Here is a 22,373-nt window from a genome sequence, read left to right as displayed (position 1 = left end):
ATTACATTGTAGTTATATTGTAATTATATACCAAATAGCACATTGATGTATTGATAAGTCAGTGCTATCTTGAAATATAATGACAATATAACTACAATGTAATATATGTAATATTAAAAATGTTACATCTATGAGTGGGAAATTACAATTAACATATACGTTACATGTAACATGCTTAAGTATATAACATTTATATACTGTGTTTGCTGGGTAGTTAAATCTGTTAAGAAACTGGATTCAAATATTAAAGATGGTTGGACGTTTGTAAATATTATTAAGAATACAAGGGTTAATGACGATGACGTAATGATTTCCTTGGATGTTTGTTCGTTGTTTACGAATATGCCAAAAGATTTAGTTTTTTCTGCAATTGAAAATCGTTGGAGTGACATAAGTTTAAGAACTAAATTTAATTTGTAACAGTTTCTATACGCTATTGATGTAATACTTACTTCAACTAGTTTTCAATTTAATGAGCAGTACTATGAACAGATTTATGGAAGCTCTATGGGATCCCCTCTATCACCGATATTAGCTGACTTAGTAATGGATGACTTAGAAACAAATTGTTTAATATAAGAGTTTTAACAAGGCTCTGTAATATAAATATAAATTTAACGTATAAGACGGGCAACAAGAGCCAAATCGCGGAAATTTTCGGATCTATATTTTTCTCTTGCATTCATTTATTTATTTTCCGTAGGGGGGTTAAAAGGGGTATTGAAATTAAATCTCAAAATATGAGATTATTTCATATTTAAAATCTTGGCCGTGTCCAAGTAAAATTTGGTGTCTTGTGCACCGGTATTTAATTCTAACGGAAAAATTATTTAGTTTCGTTAGGATAACGCATTGTCATCCGCGATTTGGCTCTTGTTGCCCGTCTTATACGTCAAATTGTTTAAATTCTTTAAGTTTTAAAGTTCAGACTTTTTATAGATCCCAGCAAACACCGATATATAATTGTTACATGGCTATAATAAAACGGAATATAACAGGCAATATAACGTGTACGTTACATGTAACATCCATGTTAGTTGTAATTTCCCACTCATAGATGTAACATTTTAATATAACATATATTACATTGTAGTTATATTGTAATTATATACCAAATAGCACATTGATATATTGATAAGTCAGTGCTATCTTGGGATATAATGACAATATAACTACAATGTAATATATGTAATATTAAAAATGTTACATCTATGAGTGGGAAATTACAACTAACATATACGTTACATGTAACATGCTTAAGTATATAACATTTATATACTGCGTTTGCTGGGTATATTGCAATGTAGGTGCACCATAGAGATTTTGATCTCATAAACTTTTGCAAGATATTAATAGAATATTACTTTTAATAGTATACATTTCTCTCTCCGGAAAAATTCAATTTATAAAAGAAACGCAAATTGAACTTATAATCCGGCTATATATTTGGCATAAATAATTTCCAACATCTTTAATGATAAACTTGTTCTAAATAAATATCAGAGAGAGAGTAAGGGGTTAGCGGGAGGGGCAAAAGAGAGGGAGGAATTGGGGGGAAGAGAATGAGAGAGAGAAATCAATTATTTTAAAAAAATATTAAAACAAATCTATATCTTATTTCAGTACTTTCATTACTACATTCTTTGAGTATACAAAAATGTTTCTAGATTTCTTCTTCAGCCATAGTACTATCCCAGCAAACACAGTATATAAATGTTATATACTTAAGCATGTTACATGTAACGTATATGTTAGTTGTAATTTCCCACTCATAGATGTAACATTTTTAATATTACATATATTACATTGTAGTTATATTGTCATTATATCCCAAGATAGCATTGACTTATCAATACATCAATGTGCTATTTGGTATATAATGACAATATAACTACAATGTAATATATGTTATATTAAAATGTTACATCTATGAGTGGGAAATTACAACTAACATGGATGTTACATGTAACGTACACGTTATATTACCTGTTATATTCCGTTTTATTATAGCAATGTAACAATTATATATCGGTGTTTGCTGGGATGTTATGAAAGGACAGCTTTAACATAACTGAGATGCTGTAAATACATATACTTATATATTTAAAATTTTTTTAAAAATTAAAATTTTGTGTATGAATTGTTATCAACTTTATTAACAATTTTATAAAATGTATTCAGTCAATGTTTTTATATTTAATTGCATAATTTTCAACATTAATTTTAGTTTAAGTCTTAAACTTTATTTCTCTTTATACCTTAAACGTTATAGTTATTAAAAGATGTAAAATATATAATATTAAAGACGGTAAGTATATTTCAATTATATACCTGAATGTAATGTTTAAGTTTATCTGCAAAAGTGGAATAAACTTCGAGGACGATTTTACTGATTGTTTATTTGGAAATTTTAGACAGATACTTTGCATATGAACTTGCATAAGAATCGGCAATTGCCAAAAAGTGCAAAGTTATGGCTAATCTTTGCACAGATATTGCTTTTCTATGTGATGTCTTTTCTGCTTTCCCAACATATTTATCAGATACTCAAACTCAACTAGCGACATATCCTTGATATTTTTGGACTATCCTCGAACAGATGAAACTTTTAGCCGCGTAATAAACTTGTACACTTTGCGATTTACGAAAATTGTTTTTGTCCACCATCGTCGTGCTTTCCTATATAGTTTTTTCATTATTAGGTAGTGAAGAGAAATGTAGCTAACAGCAGCTAACTATCATATATGTATAGAGAAATAGAGATAACGAGAAAATTTTTTTTAATTTAGAAAATGAGGTATTTTTTGTAAGTATTTTTATAATACAGTAAAAATTGATATAAATAACGATAAAAATTTATACATCTTTGGATAATTTATATATTCTTTTTTAACGTTAGTTTTTTCGAAAGTTCACAGACTTCGTAAACGCTCGCACTATAAATCGCACTATAAAGCGATACGATTTATTATCGCTTTCTTGTGATTTAAAAGATCACAATCACATAAAGAAACTTATGTTTAGTCTACATATAATATATATACTTTTAATACTATATAAATAACATACGAATCGTATCTTCAACTCTCTAAGCACCGACATGTTATATTAAGGAACTTTAAAATAAAATTCTGCACGTAGAAGCTTTATTATTACTTTGTGATGAATAAGAGAGAAAATCTTCGCGATACCTTTAGCTATCTAATCTCTTTGGCTGCGGCAGTTTGCAAATAGCATTGTGGACTGGCATGGACAACCAACCGGCCAATGCGATTCCGATTGAGTCCGACATTGTCGCGATTCCAAGAGAGGCCTCACGATCCGCTTTTGGAATCTACAAGCAAATCAATTTTACATTATCGTAAAAAAATAAATCTCCAGATAGATAGTGTGATAAAATTATTTTTGTTTAATTTAAAACTTTAAACATATAAATTAAATGAATGAATTAAAATTTTAATTTAAAACATATTTTATTGATTTCATTTTATATTTTTAGATTTATATATTTTTTAATATAATGTAATTTTATTTTATAATAGCTTTATTACCTCAGATGACATCCGAAAGAAAGTGTTCACATACGCCCCGCCTCCAAGTAGACCCTCCCACATAACAAGGCCAAAAACGATCCATATATTTGGTATATAATAGTATATAGTTTCAAACAGAAGAATTATGACGTTAAAGAACTGAAAAGAATAATCAATTTTTAGAATAAATTTCATAAAGACTACATATAATTCGTATTTTTATCAAATCTAATGGAATATTAGTTTATGTAATCACCTGTAATAGGGACAAAATCCAAATTCTGTCAATCGTAACTATGTTTACCGATGATCTGGAGAGAAATACACCTATCTGGTAATCCGCTTGGAGCCATCTGTATTGTTCATGTTGTTTCAACCAAATACCGTCAAATTCGATGAGCTCGTACTATAAACATATCACTCACTTTAGAAGTTCGGTTGATACAGATTTTTTTATAAATTTTTATAACTATAGAACCTATATATGTATAAACGTGATAGATGCTATAAAAGCATCTTTTATTTTAGCAATATTATTTCATAAATATAATGCTTAACGATGTAATTTCTCTACATATCTCTTCTCCTTTCAAATACAAATAAATTAATTTATCTTTTCAATAACAACATAACTCCATGATTATCATATAATTAATACTAACAGAAAGAAAAGAAGAGATAATTTAATAAATACAAAAATAGATTTAAATAAAATTAGCAAATACTTTTATCGGTTTAAGATATAGTTTCCCAATGAGCAATATATATTATAAAAAAAATAAAGCACTTAATTCGTAAAATACTCAAAAGTTTAAGAGTCGGATTTCTAAAAACACCATCAAAATGGTAATATTTCCAGCAAACACGGTATATAAATGTTATATACATCAAGCATGTTACATATAACGTATATGTTAGTTGTAATTTCCCACTCATAGATGTAACATTTTTAATATAACATATATTACATTGTAGTTATATTGTCATTATATCCCAAAATAGCACTGACTTATCAATACATCAATGTGCTATTTGGTATATAATATAACTACAATGTAATATATGTTATATTAAAAATGTTACATCTATGAGTGGGAAATTTACAACTAACATGGATGTTACATGTAACGTACACGTTATATTATCTGTTACATTCCGTTTTATTATAGCAATGTAACAGTTATATATCGGTAATATAACGGAATATAACAGGTAATATAACGTGTACGTTACATGTAACATCCATGTTAGTTGTAATTTCCCACTCATAGATGTAACATTTTAGTATAACATATATTACATTGTAGTTATATTGTAATTATATACCAAATAGCACATTGATGTATTGATAAGTCAGTGCTATCTTGAAATATAATGACAATATAACTACAATGTAATATATGTAATATTAAAAATGTTACATCTATGAGTGGGAAATTACAACTAACATATACGTTACATGTAACATGCTTAAGTATATAACATTTATATACTATGTTTGCTGGGACATTATTGTAATCATACAAATTCTTTTTTAAAAAGTCTGTAGACATCCTAAATCCTGACCCTGACCTTAAAACCCGATCCTGAGAATTAATAAACAGATTTTAAAATTCCTATAGACTTATATTTGAATAAAAAAACTTTATAATTATATATAACGTGCTTTTTGCACACATAATCCAATTTCTTTGGTTGAATATAGATATATAAAAATATAATATCGCTATTTTATGCTTAAATCATATATAGAACTTCTAAATATGGAAGGAGAATAGAAACGTCTAAGATGACATATTTCAGCAACTGCTCATGCGCATTTTGAGAAAAAGTCATCTTGAACACAGTTTTGCGCTTCCTATATTCCTCTTCCATATCTATATTAAGTTCTATGGCTCAAATAAATACATATTTAATAATATACATATATATATATATATATATATATATATTTATAATTTAAGAAAAGAAAGTTTACTTTAAAAACATTAATATCAACGAATGTAAATGTTATTTTAAAGTCTCTTGCGCTTCTGTGGCGTTCGTAAAATAGCACGCTTGCTAAAGACACTAAAGATATCTATGAAAAGACATCATAAAGAAAACTATTCTAAAAGATATCTTATAAAAAGATAACTTATTGATATCATTTCTAAGAAAAATTAATTAAGTCTTCAAAAAGTTCTTTTAGAGTTTATCCTTTCAATAATGTTTACTGGGTTAAGAGAATGTAGTGAAATATTGTTTACCAGGCCTTGATTAATGAAATATTCAAAAAGATAAACTAGTCCGAGCGGTATCATGTACTTCAGCAAGCCAGGCATTAAATTGATCTTGTCCTTGAAGCTCTTCTCGGGAACTTTGATGATTTGTTCTTGACTTTCGACACCGGTCTTGATAATTGATATTCTGGTGTGCGATGGATGTTTGAGGATAAACCAGAACGTGATTGCTTGCAAGAGTGGCACAATTAACATGACCAACAATGTGTTCTCTATAGATAGTATCATAGCGAGACCAGCATAAGATAAAGCACCGATTACTCCTGCACCGCCTGTTCCCGATGACCATGTCGAAATCACTTGTCTGCAAGAACTTTTTATTTACTACAACGTTCTAAATTTATCACTAGCTAAGAAATTGATAAAAATAAATTAAAATATAAAATTTTTTTTATTAAAAAATAAAAAATATTAACATAAAATATTAAACTAATATTTAATTTATATTTTAATTTCCATATTTTTATTATTAAATTACATCTGAATTTATATATACGACATATATAATATATATTTATTATATATATATATATATATATATATATATATATATATATATATGCGCATCTTTTATCTAACTTTTATTTTTACATATGTCAGTCGCTCACGATAGAATATATTACATTTTGAAACACTTTAAGAAATTTTAAAGAACCACGCATGCATTATCTTATCATTATTTTTTGTCACAGCTGTCTAAATATCAATACTTTTTTATTATCCTGAAAATATAATCGTCGCAGCACGTAACGATCATTTAAACATGCTATTCAGAACAGAAAAAATGTCTATTAAGATAGTTTATCTTAAAATTATGTTATACATATATATTCAAATAACAGTTAATAGTATATTGTGTATCAAGTGCGGAAAGTTGACAATTGGTGAACAATTGTCAATCCGCACTTGATACACATACTATTTTGTATTGCAAGTGCAGGCAAAGTGGCTGTTTCGGCGCGTTTTCTGTGCGCGAGGCGGCCGAATTGCACGCCGCCATCTTGCCGCGGACACGGTGGGGGAATAGCCGGTTTCAATACATTTCCTACGGCTTGAGCCGTATACAATGACTTTTAACGCGGCTCAGCCGTAGATAATGGCGTTGAAACCGGCTTATTCACTCACCGCGTCGCCGCTAGATAACGGCGGGGAAAATCGGCCGCTTTCGGCACAGAAAACATGCACCGAAAGTGCCACATTGCCTGCACGTGTAATACAAAAATAATTTTTTTAAACACAAGAAAAAGAATGATCATTTTATTTTTATATTACATGTAATTCCGGCCTTTTATTTACTTATTTACTCTATTAAATCATATATATTTGAAAAATTTGTGATTAAAATTGCGAAATAAAGCTATTTTAATGTATTTTACTTTAATTTTGTAATGTATTTTATTTCAATGCTAATTCATAGCTATACTACACGTATGACATGCTTGTAAAATTTTATTACATCAGTATTAAATATTGAATTAATATTAATATATTCCCAAGGAGAACAGAAAAGTCAAAATGACGTCATATTGACTAAATTTGTCATTTTTTGCTCAATATGACGTCAAATTTAGTCAATATGACGTCAAATTGACGCTAATTTGACTTTTCTGTTCTCCTCGGGTTATATATAAATTATGATTGAGATATTCATGATTAAACTTGATTTATTATAAATATAAATTTAACATATATAAGATAGGCAATAAGAGCCAAATCGCGGATGACAGTGCGTTATTCTAAACGAAACTAAATTTTTTCGTTAGAATTAAATACCTGTGCACAAGGCACCAAATTTTTACTTGGACACGGCCAAGATATAAAATTGGAATAATCTCTACAAGAGATTTTTAATTCCATGTATCCCCTATTCCCCCTAAAGAAATAAAGTGCGAGAGAAAAATATAGATCCGAAAGTCGCAGAATCGGGAATCGAACCCGAGACCTTTCGCTTGCCGGGCGACTGCTCTTCCAACTGAGCTATTCAGATCCTTTCGATTCTATACTTTTCTCTGTTATATATATTAATGTTGGTAAATAAACGCCTTTTAAGCCAGCGTGTATAAATTAAGAGTTTAACTAGGCTCTGTAATATATAAATATAAATTTAACATATATAAGATAGGCAATAAGAGCCAAATCGCGGATGACAGTGCGTTATTCTAAACGAAACTAAATTTTTTCGTTAGAATTAAATACCTGTGCACAAGGCACCAAATTTTTACTTGGACACGGCCAAGATATAAAATTGGAATAATCTCTACAAGAGATTTTTAATTCCATGTATCCCCTATTCCCCCTAAAGAAATAAAGTGCGAGAGAAAAATATAGATCCGAAAGTCGCAGAATCGGGAATCGAACCCGAGACCTTTCGCTTGCCGGGCGACTGCTCTTCCAACTGAGCTATTCAGATCCTTTCGATTCTATACTTTTCTCTGTTATATATATTAATGTTGGTAAATAAACGCCTTTTAAGCCAGCGTGTATAAATTAAGAGTTTAACTAGGCTCTGTAATATATAAATATAAATTTAACATATATAAGATAGGCAATAAGAGCCAAATCGCGGATGACAGTGCGTTATTCTAAACGAAACTAAATTTTTTCGTTAGAATTAAATACCTGTGCACAAGGCACCAAATTTTTACTTGGACACGGCCAAGATATAAAATTGGAATAATCTCTACAAGAGATTTTTAATTCCATGTATCCCCTATTCCCCCTAAAGAAATAAAGTGCGAGAGAAAAATATAGATCCGAAAGTCGCAGAATCGGGAATCGAACCCGAGACCTTTCGCTTGCCGGGCGACTGCTCTTCCAACTGAGCTATTCAGATCCTTTCGATTCTATACTTTTCTCTGTTATATATATTAATGTTGGTAAATAAACGCCTTTTAAGCCAGCGTGTATAAATTAAGAGTTTAACTAGGCTCTGTAATATATAAATATAAATTTAACATATATAAGGTAGGCAATAAGAGCCAAATCGCGGATGACAGTGCGTTATTCTAAACGAAACTAAAATTTTTTCGTTAGAATTAAATACCTGCCTTGTGCACAGGTATTTAATTCTAACGAAAAAATTTAGTTTCGTTTAGAATAACGCACTGTCATCCGCGATTTGGCTCTTATTGCCTATCTTATATATGTTAAATTTATATTTATATATTACAGAGCCTAGTTAAACTCTTAATTGATTTATTATGCTAAAATTGTGAATTAGATTATTTTTAAAAACAAAATATATTTTTAATTTATAAACTTAAAAATTTTTCCGATTGCAGAATACAAATTCAATGTCAAAATTATATAACAAAATTAACAGAATAGTAAAATCAAAATTTACAAAACTGTCAGATTTTTTATTAATATTTTTATTTTTTATTTTTAAAATAATTAAAAATTTTTTTGATCAAATAATTTAAAAATTCGAAATCATATCAGTGTCAAAAAAACTACATTAAATATATGTAATTAATCTTTTTTTTATTAAACTATACAGGGTGGGGCAATAACTATTAGGACCTTAAATATCTTCGAATCTATGAGGCCCAGAGAAAGATTTGTGTAACAAAAATTGCACGGTACAAAGGGGGCTATCTTATGGCGATAATAATTTTTGTCCAGGTGGAGACGCTTCGGAGATACCAAGGTCATCTTCATTTTTTTAAATGGATCCGATATGTTTTTTTTCTATAATATGATAGAGGAATTCGAAACAAGTTCAGAACTCACGACACAAGATCATTGAACAAGATTTAAAGTAAAGAAAAATCGATAGAAATACATTTTTATTATTAAATAAAGTTCACGTTTACAAAAGATGTTCGAACGGATACATCGTGCATGATTGACTGACTTTTATTTTCATTTTATTTTAATCTTATTTCAACTTATTTTCATGTTTAATTTATCCTGAGAACTTGCTCAGATGCCTTTCAGCAGTGATCTTTACAAAAGATGTTCAAAGTGATAGCCATTATTATCGATGCAAGACTGGATTCTACTACGGTGAACTTATTAAGATATGCTTCAAAGAGTGTTTGTTTACATTGAAGTCATAATACGTGAATACTATTGTCACTGCTGAAAGACATTTGAGCAAGTTCTCAGGATAAACTAGACATGAAAATGGATTAAAAAATAAGATTAAAATAAAATAAAAATAAAAGTCAATCAATCATGCACGATGTATCCGTTCGAACATCTTTTGTAAACGTGAATTTTATTTAATAATAGAAATGTATTTCTATCAATTTTTCTTTACTTTATATCTTGTTCAATGATCTTGTGTCGTGAGTTCTGAACTTGTTTCGAGTTCCTCTATCATATTATAGAAAAAAAACATATTGGATCCATTTAAAAAAATGAAGATAACCTTGGTATCTCCAAAGCGCCTCCACCTGGACAAAAATTATTATCGCCATATGATAGCCCCCTTCGTACCGTGCAATTTTTGTTACACAAATCTTCCTCTGGGCCTCATAAATTCGAAGATATTTAAGGTCCTAATAGTTATTGACCCACTCTGTATAATCAATTTCAAATTTAATAAACAATGATGAACCAAAAGATAAGCATCTACCATAAATACTTAATGTTATAATAAAAATAAAGTTAAACAAGTGATTTGCAATGTACTTACTTGGAAAACTGATTACTATAACTAAGCAATGTGACTTCACCCAAACCGGAGGAGATCGATGTTATGACGACACCCAGAATGGCGAGCCATTCAACAGTACCCAACGATACCATGAGAAATCCTGCAGCGGAAAATAACACACAGGTAGCCAGTCGAGCACTGTAATTAACGAGTCAATTAATCAATTAGGATTTTGACTGATAGTTGGGATTCGGTCGCTTACACAATCGCGGAAGCTTTATACGAAGTTCCGAGTTGTCAGCTCCCAGCCTTATATGATCTTTATCAAACAGGTGAAATTTAAACAAAAGTGTTTTTTTACCAGTCTGAGTTCGACACTTTTTAACGTTATAATGAACGAAATATAGGGTAGACCGGGGCTACTTGAGCCATGGGGCAAGTAGATCAATGGCTGTTATTCAGAAACAAAGATGCGTACAGGAACGAGCTTGCACGTGCAAGAGCGTTTTATAACGATGCGATATCGCGCACCGAGTTTAGTCGCGTTTAGTCACTTGAGATGGACGGACACACGACATATGTGTTTTTATACCTTGTTTGTGAACTTTTTGTCGTTACTGAGTTTTGGTCGTTTTCTACCCTCTTGTTAACGTTTGGTCTCAAACGTTTTAACGAGAGGGTAGAAAAAATTGAAATAAGTAATTTTAATATTTGTTATTATTATATTTTTTAAAGCTATTGTACAAATTGCATATTTTTAAACAATATGCGAGTTATAAAGATATATATTGAAAAATTCATAGACGGGGCTAGTTGTGACAGTAGCCCAACTTACCCCACATACATAGTTAAATAATGTATTAATTTAAATATTAATTTTGCTGTTTATTTATTTTAGAATGTGTACATATAAGCAAAAGACAAATAGAGCTTCTACAACACAGGAACAACTTCAAGAATGACTTTATCCAGATATATGGAAAAATTTAAATCACATTATAATAATGTAAAGAGTTAATTTCATTAAAATTATTTAATAATATAATTATTTTTCAATGATTTCCTATCTAATTTCAGTTTTTCAGCTCATTGACCAACTTACCCCACACGCTGTCTCAACTTACCCCACTAGTGGGGCACGTTCAGCCACTTGTTCTGCCGTCATTTGAGACGTTTCTCCTTTGTTGTGATTACATGTTTAAAATTTTTTGTGTTATAATATAAGAGCTCACATGTCAAGCCTTTCATTTGATATAATCTTCATTTTTATACTATAAATCTAATAGATAAATATTTATATGACTTTAAACAAAAAGTGGCTCAACTAACCCCGGTCTATCCTACGTACAACACAAGGAATCAGCCTACGCGATCAAATAAGAAGAGCAACCATTAGAGATGAGTGTAAAATACAGGATGTGCTAAGATGGGTAAGATAAAGACGTAGTGAATGGGGAGATCATATAGAAAACCGCATAGAACCCGAGAGATTAGCCAAATGGGATTAGAAAAACCAAATATTAAGCGACCACACAGAAAAGCCACCAAAAAGATGGAAGAAATACTGGACATTAACATCCCAAAAGGTCGAATAGTGGAACCGTAACATAAGAAGAAGAAGAAAAAGAAAGAGATATATTGTTAAACGTTCAGGTACATTTCTTGCAAAAATGCACTTTATAACCCCAAGAAGATTAAAATATATGTATAAACGTTATTATGAAGAAAACTAAGAAGCAATTTAAGAAGAAATGGCAAGGATAGACTGCCTACAGATAAAAAGACTGAAGTAATTTACGAAATTAATTGTAATGATTGCAACGTGTCATACATTGGACAAACAAAGAGACATCTATGTACACGTGTAAAGGAACATTTCAGCAACATCAAAATGCATTCGAGTAATTTATCAGTTATCAGTAAACATAAAATTGAATTCGATCACGATTTTGACTGGACTTCGCCTGTTATTTTGCATAGTGAAAAACACGTAAGAAAAAGAGAAATTGCTGAAATGTTTTTTATTAAGACAAATAATAACGCTATTAATTGGCAAAAGGATATCGACAATCTAAGTAATATCTACGACAAAATAATAAAGGTCGTTTATTCTCCAGTAACTCGTCTAAGAGTCTTGACGTGTTGTCAAACTGACGACACTATGTTCGTTCTTGACATCTTAAAATTATAATTTAATCTTTATTTTTACAAGTATGTTTCGCTTTTTTTTATCATTTTGTAATATTGTTAAGTAAAGTAATTTTTTTATTGTATTAATTTCTGTACTGTATTTCTTCTCTATCACTTGATAAAGACTCAAAGAAGGGTCGAAACGTTGTGATTTAATAAATAATATTTGCCAGTACGGTCGAGAGAAGATTCTTACCTTTTTTTAAATTCTGTCTGGCGATTCTCAAATATCTACGTTTTTATTTAAGAAGAAATGTTTTAGACAAAAGTTGTTGAGTTTCAAAAGGAACGTACAGTGAAACCATAAAAGGGACATTGCTTTGACCTTCGGATAGAATGTCAAGGTGAAATAAAGCTCAACTTTATATTTTTTAATGAAACTCTAATTTTTTTAAACACCTACTTTTTGTAACTTTTCTCATGACAAATTTATAGTGACCACGCATTCAAAATTATTGGAAGTCAAATAATGGAAGCAGAGTTATATTGTATACCAATTCCAATTAATCACTAATAAAAATAGTGCTCACTTTGTAACACTTTGACACAAAAAACAGAAAAATATGAATACTCACTGTACTAGAAACGGCAAAAATGGTGCCGTCAACTTAATCGCCAGCGCTGGTAGAATATCTGCCAAAAGTATGGCACCGGTTGAAACTGTATTGCACGTGCGCATCCCTGTCGTATTTGTGCTATTTGTCTGTGATGTGGTATCCTAGAAAAAAAGAACAAAATAAAAACAATAACAATTTAGTTGCAAATATTCTTATTCAAAATATAAACAAATCTTTTTATGTCAAAATTCTACATCAGTATATGTTTTACAAATCTCATTTTTTCTCTCTTTTTAAAAATATATTGTATTTATTGTTTTATTTAATGTATTCAATCTCATTTTATCTCTTTTTTCAATTTAATTTTAATTATTGCTTGTGTAATGATAATCTCTTGCTAAGACTACTTTATCAATAAATTGTTTTTCTCATATTAGTGAAGGATTTGATCGAACGATATAAATATTACGCAACAACTTCTCTCGTTACCAGATAGATAGATCATTTCTTGTTATCTTTAGCGCGCGGATGTTTATAAATTAATTTGTGACGTAAATCTAGATGTAATCAGTTTAACATAAATCAGAAAGCAGACTTTTATTCTCTCGTGTCAGTTTATTAATATTATCATATTAGAAAATTTTCCACGAAAATGCACATTTAATTACTCATTAAATTAATATCTATATAAGTCAACAAAATTTATCGATTGTTACGCAAACAGTTAAAATCGCATCGGCGAATATTGCATAAAACCAAATATTATCAATTGACATTTTGGTCCATCAATCTTCTATTATTAAGTCTATGTCAGTTCAGTTATTTTTGCATAACTGCTTTGGATTTATTTCAATTATAAAAATGTTTCCTTAATTTTAAATTAATATTTACATTTTATTAATTATCAAAAATATTTATACTTAAAAAGTGTCAAGAGAACAATAATCTTTTTAACAATTAACATATTTGCAAGCATCGTATTTTCAAATTTGGATTAGCAAAAGCTTTGTGATCTATCAAAAGACAAATTCAATTGCTGAAATAATTTTTGCGAATCCTTTTAACATATTATATTTTCAAATATTATTTCTCATCGTCATCAGATCAATTTTTAAATTGAAGGCTATAAAATGACTTAAAAATACATTTATACGGCAGGAAATAATATCTATTCCCCTTTCTTATTGGTGGATTTTATGTTAAGAACAAGAAGATTTTTTTAATTAAAAAATGAAAAATTATTTAATATAAAATCGATAAGTTCGCGCTTTGTTTCTATATGTACTTTTATTGCAAAAAAGCATTTATTATTCTATTCAACCAATAAAAAGAAAAGGGTGCACAAAAATAATAACAATAAAATATTTAATTTCGTTCGCCAGGAATGAAATACTAAGGTAGTAGATATTAAACTGACTACACTGGCTGTCTATTAGATTTGTTAAACTATATTTATTGACGTTTCGACCATACGGGCTGTGGTCCTTTTCAAAATTACAATAGAAGCATTAATGAGTTACTGCATATCGTTATTAACATTTAAAAGTACGCTCCGGTGAGACTTAACTTAAGATCGGATGGTAAATTAACTGCGTTTCACTTGTGTACAGTGTGCTCAGTCGTGGCAAGATGACACAAGTGAAACGCAGTTAATTTACCATCCGATCTTAAGTTAAGTCTCACCGGAGCGTACTTTTAAATGTTAATAACGATATGCAGTAACTCATTAATGCTTCTATTGTAATTTTGAAAAGGACCACAGCCCGTATGGTCGAAACGTCAATAAATATAGTTTAACAAATCTAATAGACAGCCAGTGTAGTCAGTTTAATATCTACTACACAAAAATAATGTTTTATCGATAAAACAGGACGGCAGATGCCGGAGTAACGGCCGAACTCCGATAGGTCAGTACCACACATATCTAAACATACAGGGTTTGTCCGGAAAGTAATGCGTCGCATTTTTTTGTGACGCGACTATACATCGCAGAGCGATGGGACCGGTTGGGGAGGAAGGGGGGTACCCTTAGCTTTCCAACGGTAGGTCGCTCAATTGTTTCCATGCGCTTGGAGGGTTAGGACGGCTTATTCTGTGAACCTCTGCTTAGTGGTCGCGTCGAACTTGTGATGGAGAGAACGATAGAGCAACGCTATGCGATAAAGTTTTGCGTGAAGCTGGACAAGACGCCGCTGGAAACTTTTGAAATGCTCAAGAAAGTTTTCGGGGACGATTGCCTTTCCAAATCGCAGTCAAACAGATGGCACAAGATGTTTAGAGAAGGTCGGAAGGAGGTCGCCGACGAGGCCCGCGCAGGACGCCCGTCAACATCGCGAACGGACGACAATGTGACTCGTGTGCGCCAATTATTGAATTCAGACCGTCGAATGAATGTTCGCTTAATGTCGGAATTATTGAACTTGCCGAAAACGATTGTTCACGAGATTGTATCGGAAGACTTGGCCATGCGGAAGATTTGCGCAAAACTTGTGCCCAGAGTGTTGACCGATGCGCAAAAGCAACACCGAGTGGAAGTTTGTGAAGAACTCAAGCAACTCTGTGCAGATAATCCCAATTTCTTTTTTTTATTTCCTCGGCTGAAAAGGGAGCTCAAAGGACAACAGCTCGAGTCGGTTGACAACGTACAAGCTACTTCGACGGCCTCCCTGAACAGCATCCCAGTCAAGGAGTTCCAGAAATCTTATGACGCATGGAAATCGCGTTGGCAAAAATGTATTGACGCAGAAGGGTCATACTTCGAACAATTTTAAGTTGTTTTACCTATGCGATCAATAAATTCTTTTTTAAAAAAATGCGACGCATTACTTTCCGGACAAACCCTGTATGCACGTATACACATATACACACGCATATACGTGCATATGTTTATGTGTGGTGCTAATCTATCGGAATTCGGCCGTCACTCCGGCATCCTCTTAAGCCTCAATCTGTCTACTATTTTTGACAAACAAGAAACATAAGAAGCATTATACTGACCTTGTCACCGAACTTGATAGCAAGGATATCATGAGCTGCGCTGAGCATCACGACGTAGCCATAATTGTTACACAGACCCAGAATCCAGAAAGCCACGAGATTGCGCCATCGTGTCTTCTTTGCAATAGCGTCCTCATCAAAAGTGTTTCCATCAGGTATATCCAAATTATTCTTATCCATTTTGAAAAGATTAGTCTCGAAAGAAAATTGTATTTATCTTTCTCTTCAAGTGTTATTCTTTCTTTATTCCAACTCTCTTCTTGCTACTCAACTAACTGTCCTTATCCCTTGGCGTTATCCCTCCCTAAACAAAATATGCTAAATCGGTTCTACGTTGCTGCTTCTCTGTTGAACTCGCGAAGGTCCGTTTCCTTCTCTTTCTTTTCTTCTATCTTCTGTTTTTTTCTCTTTTTTGCTCTCTCTATCTTTTTCTATCTTTTGCTTTCCTTGCTCCTTTGCTATCGCAAAGATACCACTTCTGCTTCTCCCACCACAACTTCACTGCAGCTAATTGTCCGTTTAAGAGCACTTCTACAGCAGATAGTTACTATCGTTAAAACTTCGAGAAACTTTTTGGATTGTTGCTGGTAGCTAAAAGATAATAACAAAGAGGTAATATTCATATTTAACAGCAACAATGGTTTTTGTTCTCAAGTTAATTGAAAAAATATTTAATGTTCATTATCGTAAGTAATAAATCATTCGCAAAAATAAAATTAAGCATCAAATTCAATGTTCCTTTTATTATGAGAAAAAAAGATCTAATTAAAAATGTATCAATTCCATATTACAAATTTTCTTCACTTTTTTATGATAATAATCAATTTAAATTGATAGTTTAACTTGCATTTGATATTGATCATATAAAATCATATGAAATAGACCTTATAAAGATCACAATTTATTATTATTTTTTTCGTCATGAAAAACGGGTACTCTTATTTAATTTCTCACAATTAAATAAGAGTACGGTTTTGATTAATCTATTAGTGGCCTTTTGTAATCAGCATTTAGTTAACATACTTCCGTTATTAATGAATCATTCATATACACATAGCAGCAAGTTCTTGCAGCACTTTTTTCTTTTCTTCTGTTCGCTCATAAATATAGAAAATATCCTGTTAAATATTGTATACAGGCTCTATATTGACTGATCTCTTCAGTGATTTTCGCTCTAACGTAATGTTTCTTGTAAATGGCTCCTTCTTCGTTTGCCTACGCAAAGAGTTTACACTCTTCTGTGCAAGTCAAGTGGATTTTTGGAATAATTAAACGACGCCGACTCAAGCTGTAAATGAGAAGATCAACGTGAGCAAAATAATTAAAATTACAAATTAAAGAACGAATTACTAATGAATTAGTATTTCAGAAAAAACACTTTGAATTTAGCGCGCATTTAATGTAATTTTATATTAACAATATACATAATTCGAGAAAAATAGAATTGAGAATTATTGCTATATACATAATACGTAATACACAATACTATATACATAATATACATATCTATATCTAATTCACTATATAATTAAAATTATTAAAATTATTAATTTACATATTTATTATTATGTCGTGCAAAGAAATTTTATTTTTTATATATTTATTAGTAGATATTTGAGAATCGCCAGACAGAATTTAAAAAAGTAACACTCTTCTCTCGACCGTACTGGCAAATATTATTTATTAAATCACAACGTTTCGACCCTTCTTTAAGTCCTTATCAAGTGATCTAGATATACATAGAGAAGAAATACAGTACAGAAATTAATACAATAAAAAAATTAATTCACTTAACAATAAAAACGTAGATATTTGAGAATCGCCAGACAGAATTTAAAAAAAGGTAAGAATCTTCTCTTGACCGTACTGGCAAATATTATTTATTTAATTACAACGTTTTGACTCTTCTTTGAGTCCTTATCAAGTGATCTAGATATACATAGACAGATATTAATACAATAAAAAACAAAATTATTTTACTAACAATATTACAAAATGATAAAAAGAAGCGAAACATACTTGTAAAAATAAAAATAAAATTATAATTTTAAGATGTCAAGAACGAACATAGTGTCGGTTTGACAACACGTCAAGACTCTTAGACGAGTTATTATAGAGACTAAACGACCTTTATTATTTTGTCGTAGATATTACTTAGATTGTCGGTATCCTTTTGCAAATTAATAGCGTTATTATTTTTCTTAATAAAAAACATTTCAGCGATTTCTCTTTTTCTTACGTGTTTTTTACTATGTAAAATAACAGGCGAAGTCCAGTCAAAATCGTGATCGAATTCAATTTTATATTTGCTGATAACTGATAAATTACTCGAATAATGCATTTTGATGTTGCTGAAATGTTCCTTTACACGTGTACATATATGTCTCTTTGTTTGTCCGATGTATGACACGTTGCAATCATTACAATTAATTTTGTAAACTACTTCAGTCTTTTTATCTGTAGGCAGTCTATCCTTGCCGAGTGTAATTAAATGATTCGGTTTTTTAGGAACATTATGAACAACATTAAATCCGATATTTTTATAGTGCATAGTGCATAGTGCATAGTGAATTTATTTTATATTTGCATAGTGAAAAACACGTAAGAAAAAGAGAAATCACTGAAATGTTTTTTATTAAGAAAAATAATAACGCTATTAATTTGCAAAAGGATACCGACAATCTAAGTAATATCTACGACAAAATAATAAAGGTCATTTATTCTCCAGTAACTCGTCTAAGAGTCTTAACGTGTTGTCAAACCGACACTATATGTTCGTTCTTGACATCTTAAAATTATAATTTTATTTTTATTTTTACTAGTATGTTTTGCTTCTTTTTATCATTTTGTAATATTGTTAGTAAAGTAATTTTGTTTTTTATTGTATTAATATTTGTCTATGTATATCTAGATCACTTGATAAGGACTCAAAGAAGGGTCGAAACGTTGTGATTGAATAAATAATATTTGCCAGTACGGTCGAGAGAAGAGTGTTATTTTTTTATATATTTATTAGGTTTTTTGCATAATTTTTAAATATTACAACAAATTCATCAGTAATTACCTTTACGTATAATGCTATCACACACACAAACACAAACATAACCATTGAGTTAAATATATGTTTTCTATATTTCTTCAAGGTCAGTGTTATCCACGGTCTTGTATACAGCGAGAACCAAGAACTATGCAGTTTGTTTATCTTTTGTTTGCACTTTTTACAACATCCGTCGATAGCAACGACGCCAAGTGCAAACATCAAAAGTTAAAAATGCCTTCAATCTTGGAGTCACTCCCACCACTCGTAATTCGACCGAGTTGCGAGACCTGTATACAAGTCCGTGGTGTTATGACATAGTTTTGCACGAATTGACACGAGAGAAGTTTCACCATGTGTTTTATTTGTTGAATTTAGCATTTCGCGTTGTACACTTTCCATAATATACAATATATACATTATATTATTTAAAAAAATGTACATTTATATATATAAATATTAAATTTATATATATAAATACATTATATTTAAAAAATGCATAAAAATGTTATTTTCTTGAAAACAAATTTATTTAATATTATTCAATTTAACTTATTTAATATAAATAGAAATAAAATGACAAGGTATATTAATTAATTTTATATCGATTTACAACAAAACTTTAGCAGCTTTCTCTCTCTCAATTTTAACCTCAATTTTCTTTCTATTTTTCTTTATATTAAAAAAAATTCACTTTAATATAATTCGTTATTATCGAGACTGTATTGTATTTTTTTATTATAATTATTTTTCTTTATATCTTTATATCGTGTAATATTCTCGATAGTAATATTCTTCCTATTTATTTTCAAAGGTGATCTGCACCAATAATTTCTGGTTTTTGATATCTATTTCGTGCACAAAAACTTATCGCGACTCGCATCCGCCATAAATAAAAAATCAATTAAACTATTAAACAATCAATTAAATCAATTACAACACCAACACTTTTTGACACATTGCGCAAATGATATATGTAATTGACATGATGCTTTAAACGAGTCGATTCAGTCGATTGCCTTTGATCTTGGCCCACTTTCGACGATATTCAGTTAAATAAACGATGTCATTGTCCTTACATCGACGTCATCGAGAAGTAAAACTTTAACTGAATCCAAATCGATGTCTAAATCGATTACTTTAAATAAATTATGTGATAAAAGCAATAAAAATGATTTAATTCTAAATTTCTAATTTACGATTCTAAGATCGATTATCAATTAATGCAATAATGTATCCATAAAATATGTGTAATATTTATTATATGTGTAATATTTATTCTAATTTAATAATATAACACAAAAAATTTTAAGAGTTTAACTAGGCTCTGTAATATAAATATAAATTTAACATATATAAGTTTCCCGATTCTGCGACTTTCGGATCTATATTTTTCTCTCGCACTTTATTTCTTTAGGGGGAATAGGGGATACATGGAATTAAAAAATCTCTTGTAGAGATTATTCCAATTTTATATCTTGGCCGTGCCCAAGTAAAAATTTGGTGCCTTGTGCACAGGTATTTAATTCTAACGAAAAAATTTAGTTTCGTTTAGAATAACGCACTGTCATCCGCGATTTGGCTCTTATTGCCTATCTTATATATGTTAAATTTACAAAAAATTTTGTTAATTAAAACGAAATAATAAAAAGATGTATCTTTATTTTTATCTTTTGAAACAAAAGCCTATTGATTGATTAAACACAATAATCGAGTTTGTAAGAACAATTTATTGTTAGATTTAAAAAAATACTTGAGAAAAAGCGTACTAATCTCTGTTAATTTTTGAACACAGCTCAACTTTCTAAATTAAAAATGATATAATCGAAAATGTGTGTGAGATATAATAATTTTATAATATACATAAAAAATAAAAGATTCTTACTAAATATATATGATAACTGCAAAATAATTTAAAAAAATATTACAAAATGCAAAAATCAATATAAAGCTTATTATAAAATTCAATAAATATTTATGTGTGCGACAAAGATATTTATTTTGCTTTTATAATTCTTAAATAAACATAGGATACTCACAATAAAATTTGTATCTAATTTTGAAAAGTCTATTGAGAGACATATATCACAAAAAATTTCTTATACAATAATAATTTTTCATCACACACAAATCACAGCATCGTAACATCACAGAGACGACAGCACACGATTTCAAACAACTGATTGTCAAAATCTCTCGCAGCATTCGAAGGTTCGAAGAATGTTTTCCACTTACTATCCAAAAAATTGACAATTTTTATATATATGTGTATATATGTATATAATCCCAGCAAACACAGTATATAATTGTTGTATATTCAAGCTTTTTACATGTAACGTATATGTTAGTTGTAATTTTCCACTCATAGATGTAACATTTTAATATTACATATATTACATATATCCTATATACTATATCCCAAGATAGCACTGACTTATCAATACATCAATCTGCTATTTGGTATATAATTACAATATAACTACAATGTAATATATGTTATACTAAAATGTTACATCTATGAGTGGGAAATTACAATTATGGATGTTACATGTAACGTACACGTTATATTACCTGTTATATTCCGTTTTATTATAGCAATGTAACAATTATATACCGGTGTTTGCTGGGATTATATATATATATATAACTATATAGTTTTGCAATTTTTCGGATAGTATATATATAACGTAAAATTATATATACTCAGAATGTTCAAGATTTTCACAACAATGAAAGTTACAGTCAAAGTTTGACAGCGCGATAAGCAACGATTTCGTAGTTGACGCGACGAGTTCCACTTTCGGAATGTATAAATTCTCGACAAGAGAGAGAAATCAACACATACCGACGTAAGCGCAACCACTCGACTATATTGGTAACGAAATACTTCTTTGTTTGAAAATAGGTATTTAGAGTATTCACAACAAGAACGATCGCTTATTAAGTCGGCCTCCGACCATCGAGCTGATTAGAAATGATAAGTTGAGAATGACAGTAGTAAGTATAGATAGTTGGGGAAAAACCTTTAAAAAAATGAAAAGAAAAACAAAATTTTATTTGCTTAAAAAATAATTTTTTATAGATAACAGCAGTGCAATAAAATTTTGCTGATACATTATTATTTTGTATTTATTGTATGTATATATACAAACACATATATATGTATATATATAC

At 30.0% G+C, this 22,373-nt stretch overlaps 1 protein-coding gene across 9 annotated transcripts; it reads right to left on the bottom strand.

The window, feature by feature from the left end:
• Nucleotides 1-1,612: 1,612 nt before the first annotated feature.
• On the bottom strand, nucleotides 1,613-22,168 carry Cln3 (CLN3 lysosomal/endosomal transmembrane protein, battenin). Of its 9 annotated transcripts, none has more exons than XM_085488384.1 (11): nucleotides 21,771-22,031; nucleotides 21,239-21,433; nucleotides 17,186-17,450; nucleotides 16,163-16,753; nucleotides 13,184-13,326; nucleotides 10,458-10,616; nucleotides 5,783-6,119; nucleotides 3,790-3,939; nucleotides 3,552-3,692; nucleotides 3,192-3,334; nucleotides 1,613-2,079 (listed from the first exon to the last, which is right to left on the bottom strand). In XM_085488384.1, the coding sequence occupies exons 4-10, from the start codon at nucleotides 16,340-16,342 to the stop codon at nucleotides 3,194-3,196; spliced, it is 1,251 nt and encodes a 416-aa protein (XP_085344510.1). In that variant the 5' UTR covers nucleotides 16,343-16,753; nucleotides 17,186-17,450; nucleotides 21,239-21,433; nucleotides 21,771-22,031; the 3' UTR covers nucleotides 1,613-2,079; nucleotides 3,192-3,193. The 9 variants fall into 9 exon arrangements, with proteins under 9 accessions (XP_085344510.1, XP_085344509.1, XP_085344504.1 ...); XM_085488383.1 differs by lacking the exon at nucleotides 1,613-2,079 and adding an exon at nucleotides 2,380-2,679; XM_085488378.1 differs by lacking the exon at nucleotides 1,613-2,079 and having other exon boundaries at nucleotides 2,380-3,334; nucleotides 21,814-22,031.
• Between the last annotated feature and the right edge of the window lie 205 nt (nucleotides 22,169-22,373).

This window comes from Nylanderia fulva, unplaced genomic scaffold (assembly GCF_048542155.1).
Source record: "Nylanderia fulva isolate GAGA-0341 unplaced genomic scaffold, ASM4854215v1 Scaffold69, whole genome shotgun sequence".
Classification (NCBI taxonomy): Eukaryota; Metazoa; Arthropoda; class Insecta; order Hymenoptera; family Formicidae; genus Nylanderia; species Nylanderia fulva.
Note: the sequence above shows the minus strand (reverse complement) of the source record. Positions and strands in the feature narration are given on the sequence as shown.

Coding starts and splice junctions, on each gene's coding strand:
- Cln3 (XM_085488386.1), bottom strand. CDS start 16,342: ATGGATAAGAATAATTTGGATATACCTGATGGAAACACTTTTGATGAG. Junction 10,617..13,183: donor TTTTTGCCGTTTCTAGTACA/GTGAGTATTCAT, acceptor CGTTAATTACAG/TGCTCGACTGGCTACCTGTG. Junction 3,335..3,551: donor TCTTTCGGATGTCATCTGAG/GTAATAAAGCTA, acceptor ATTTGCTTGTAG/ATTCCAAAAGCGGATCGTGA.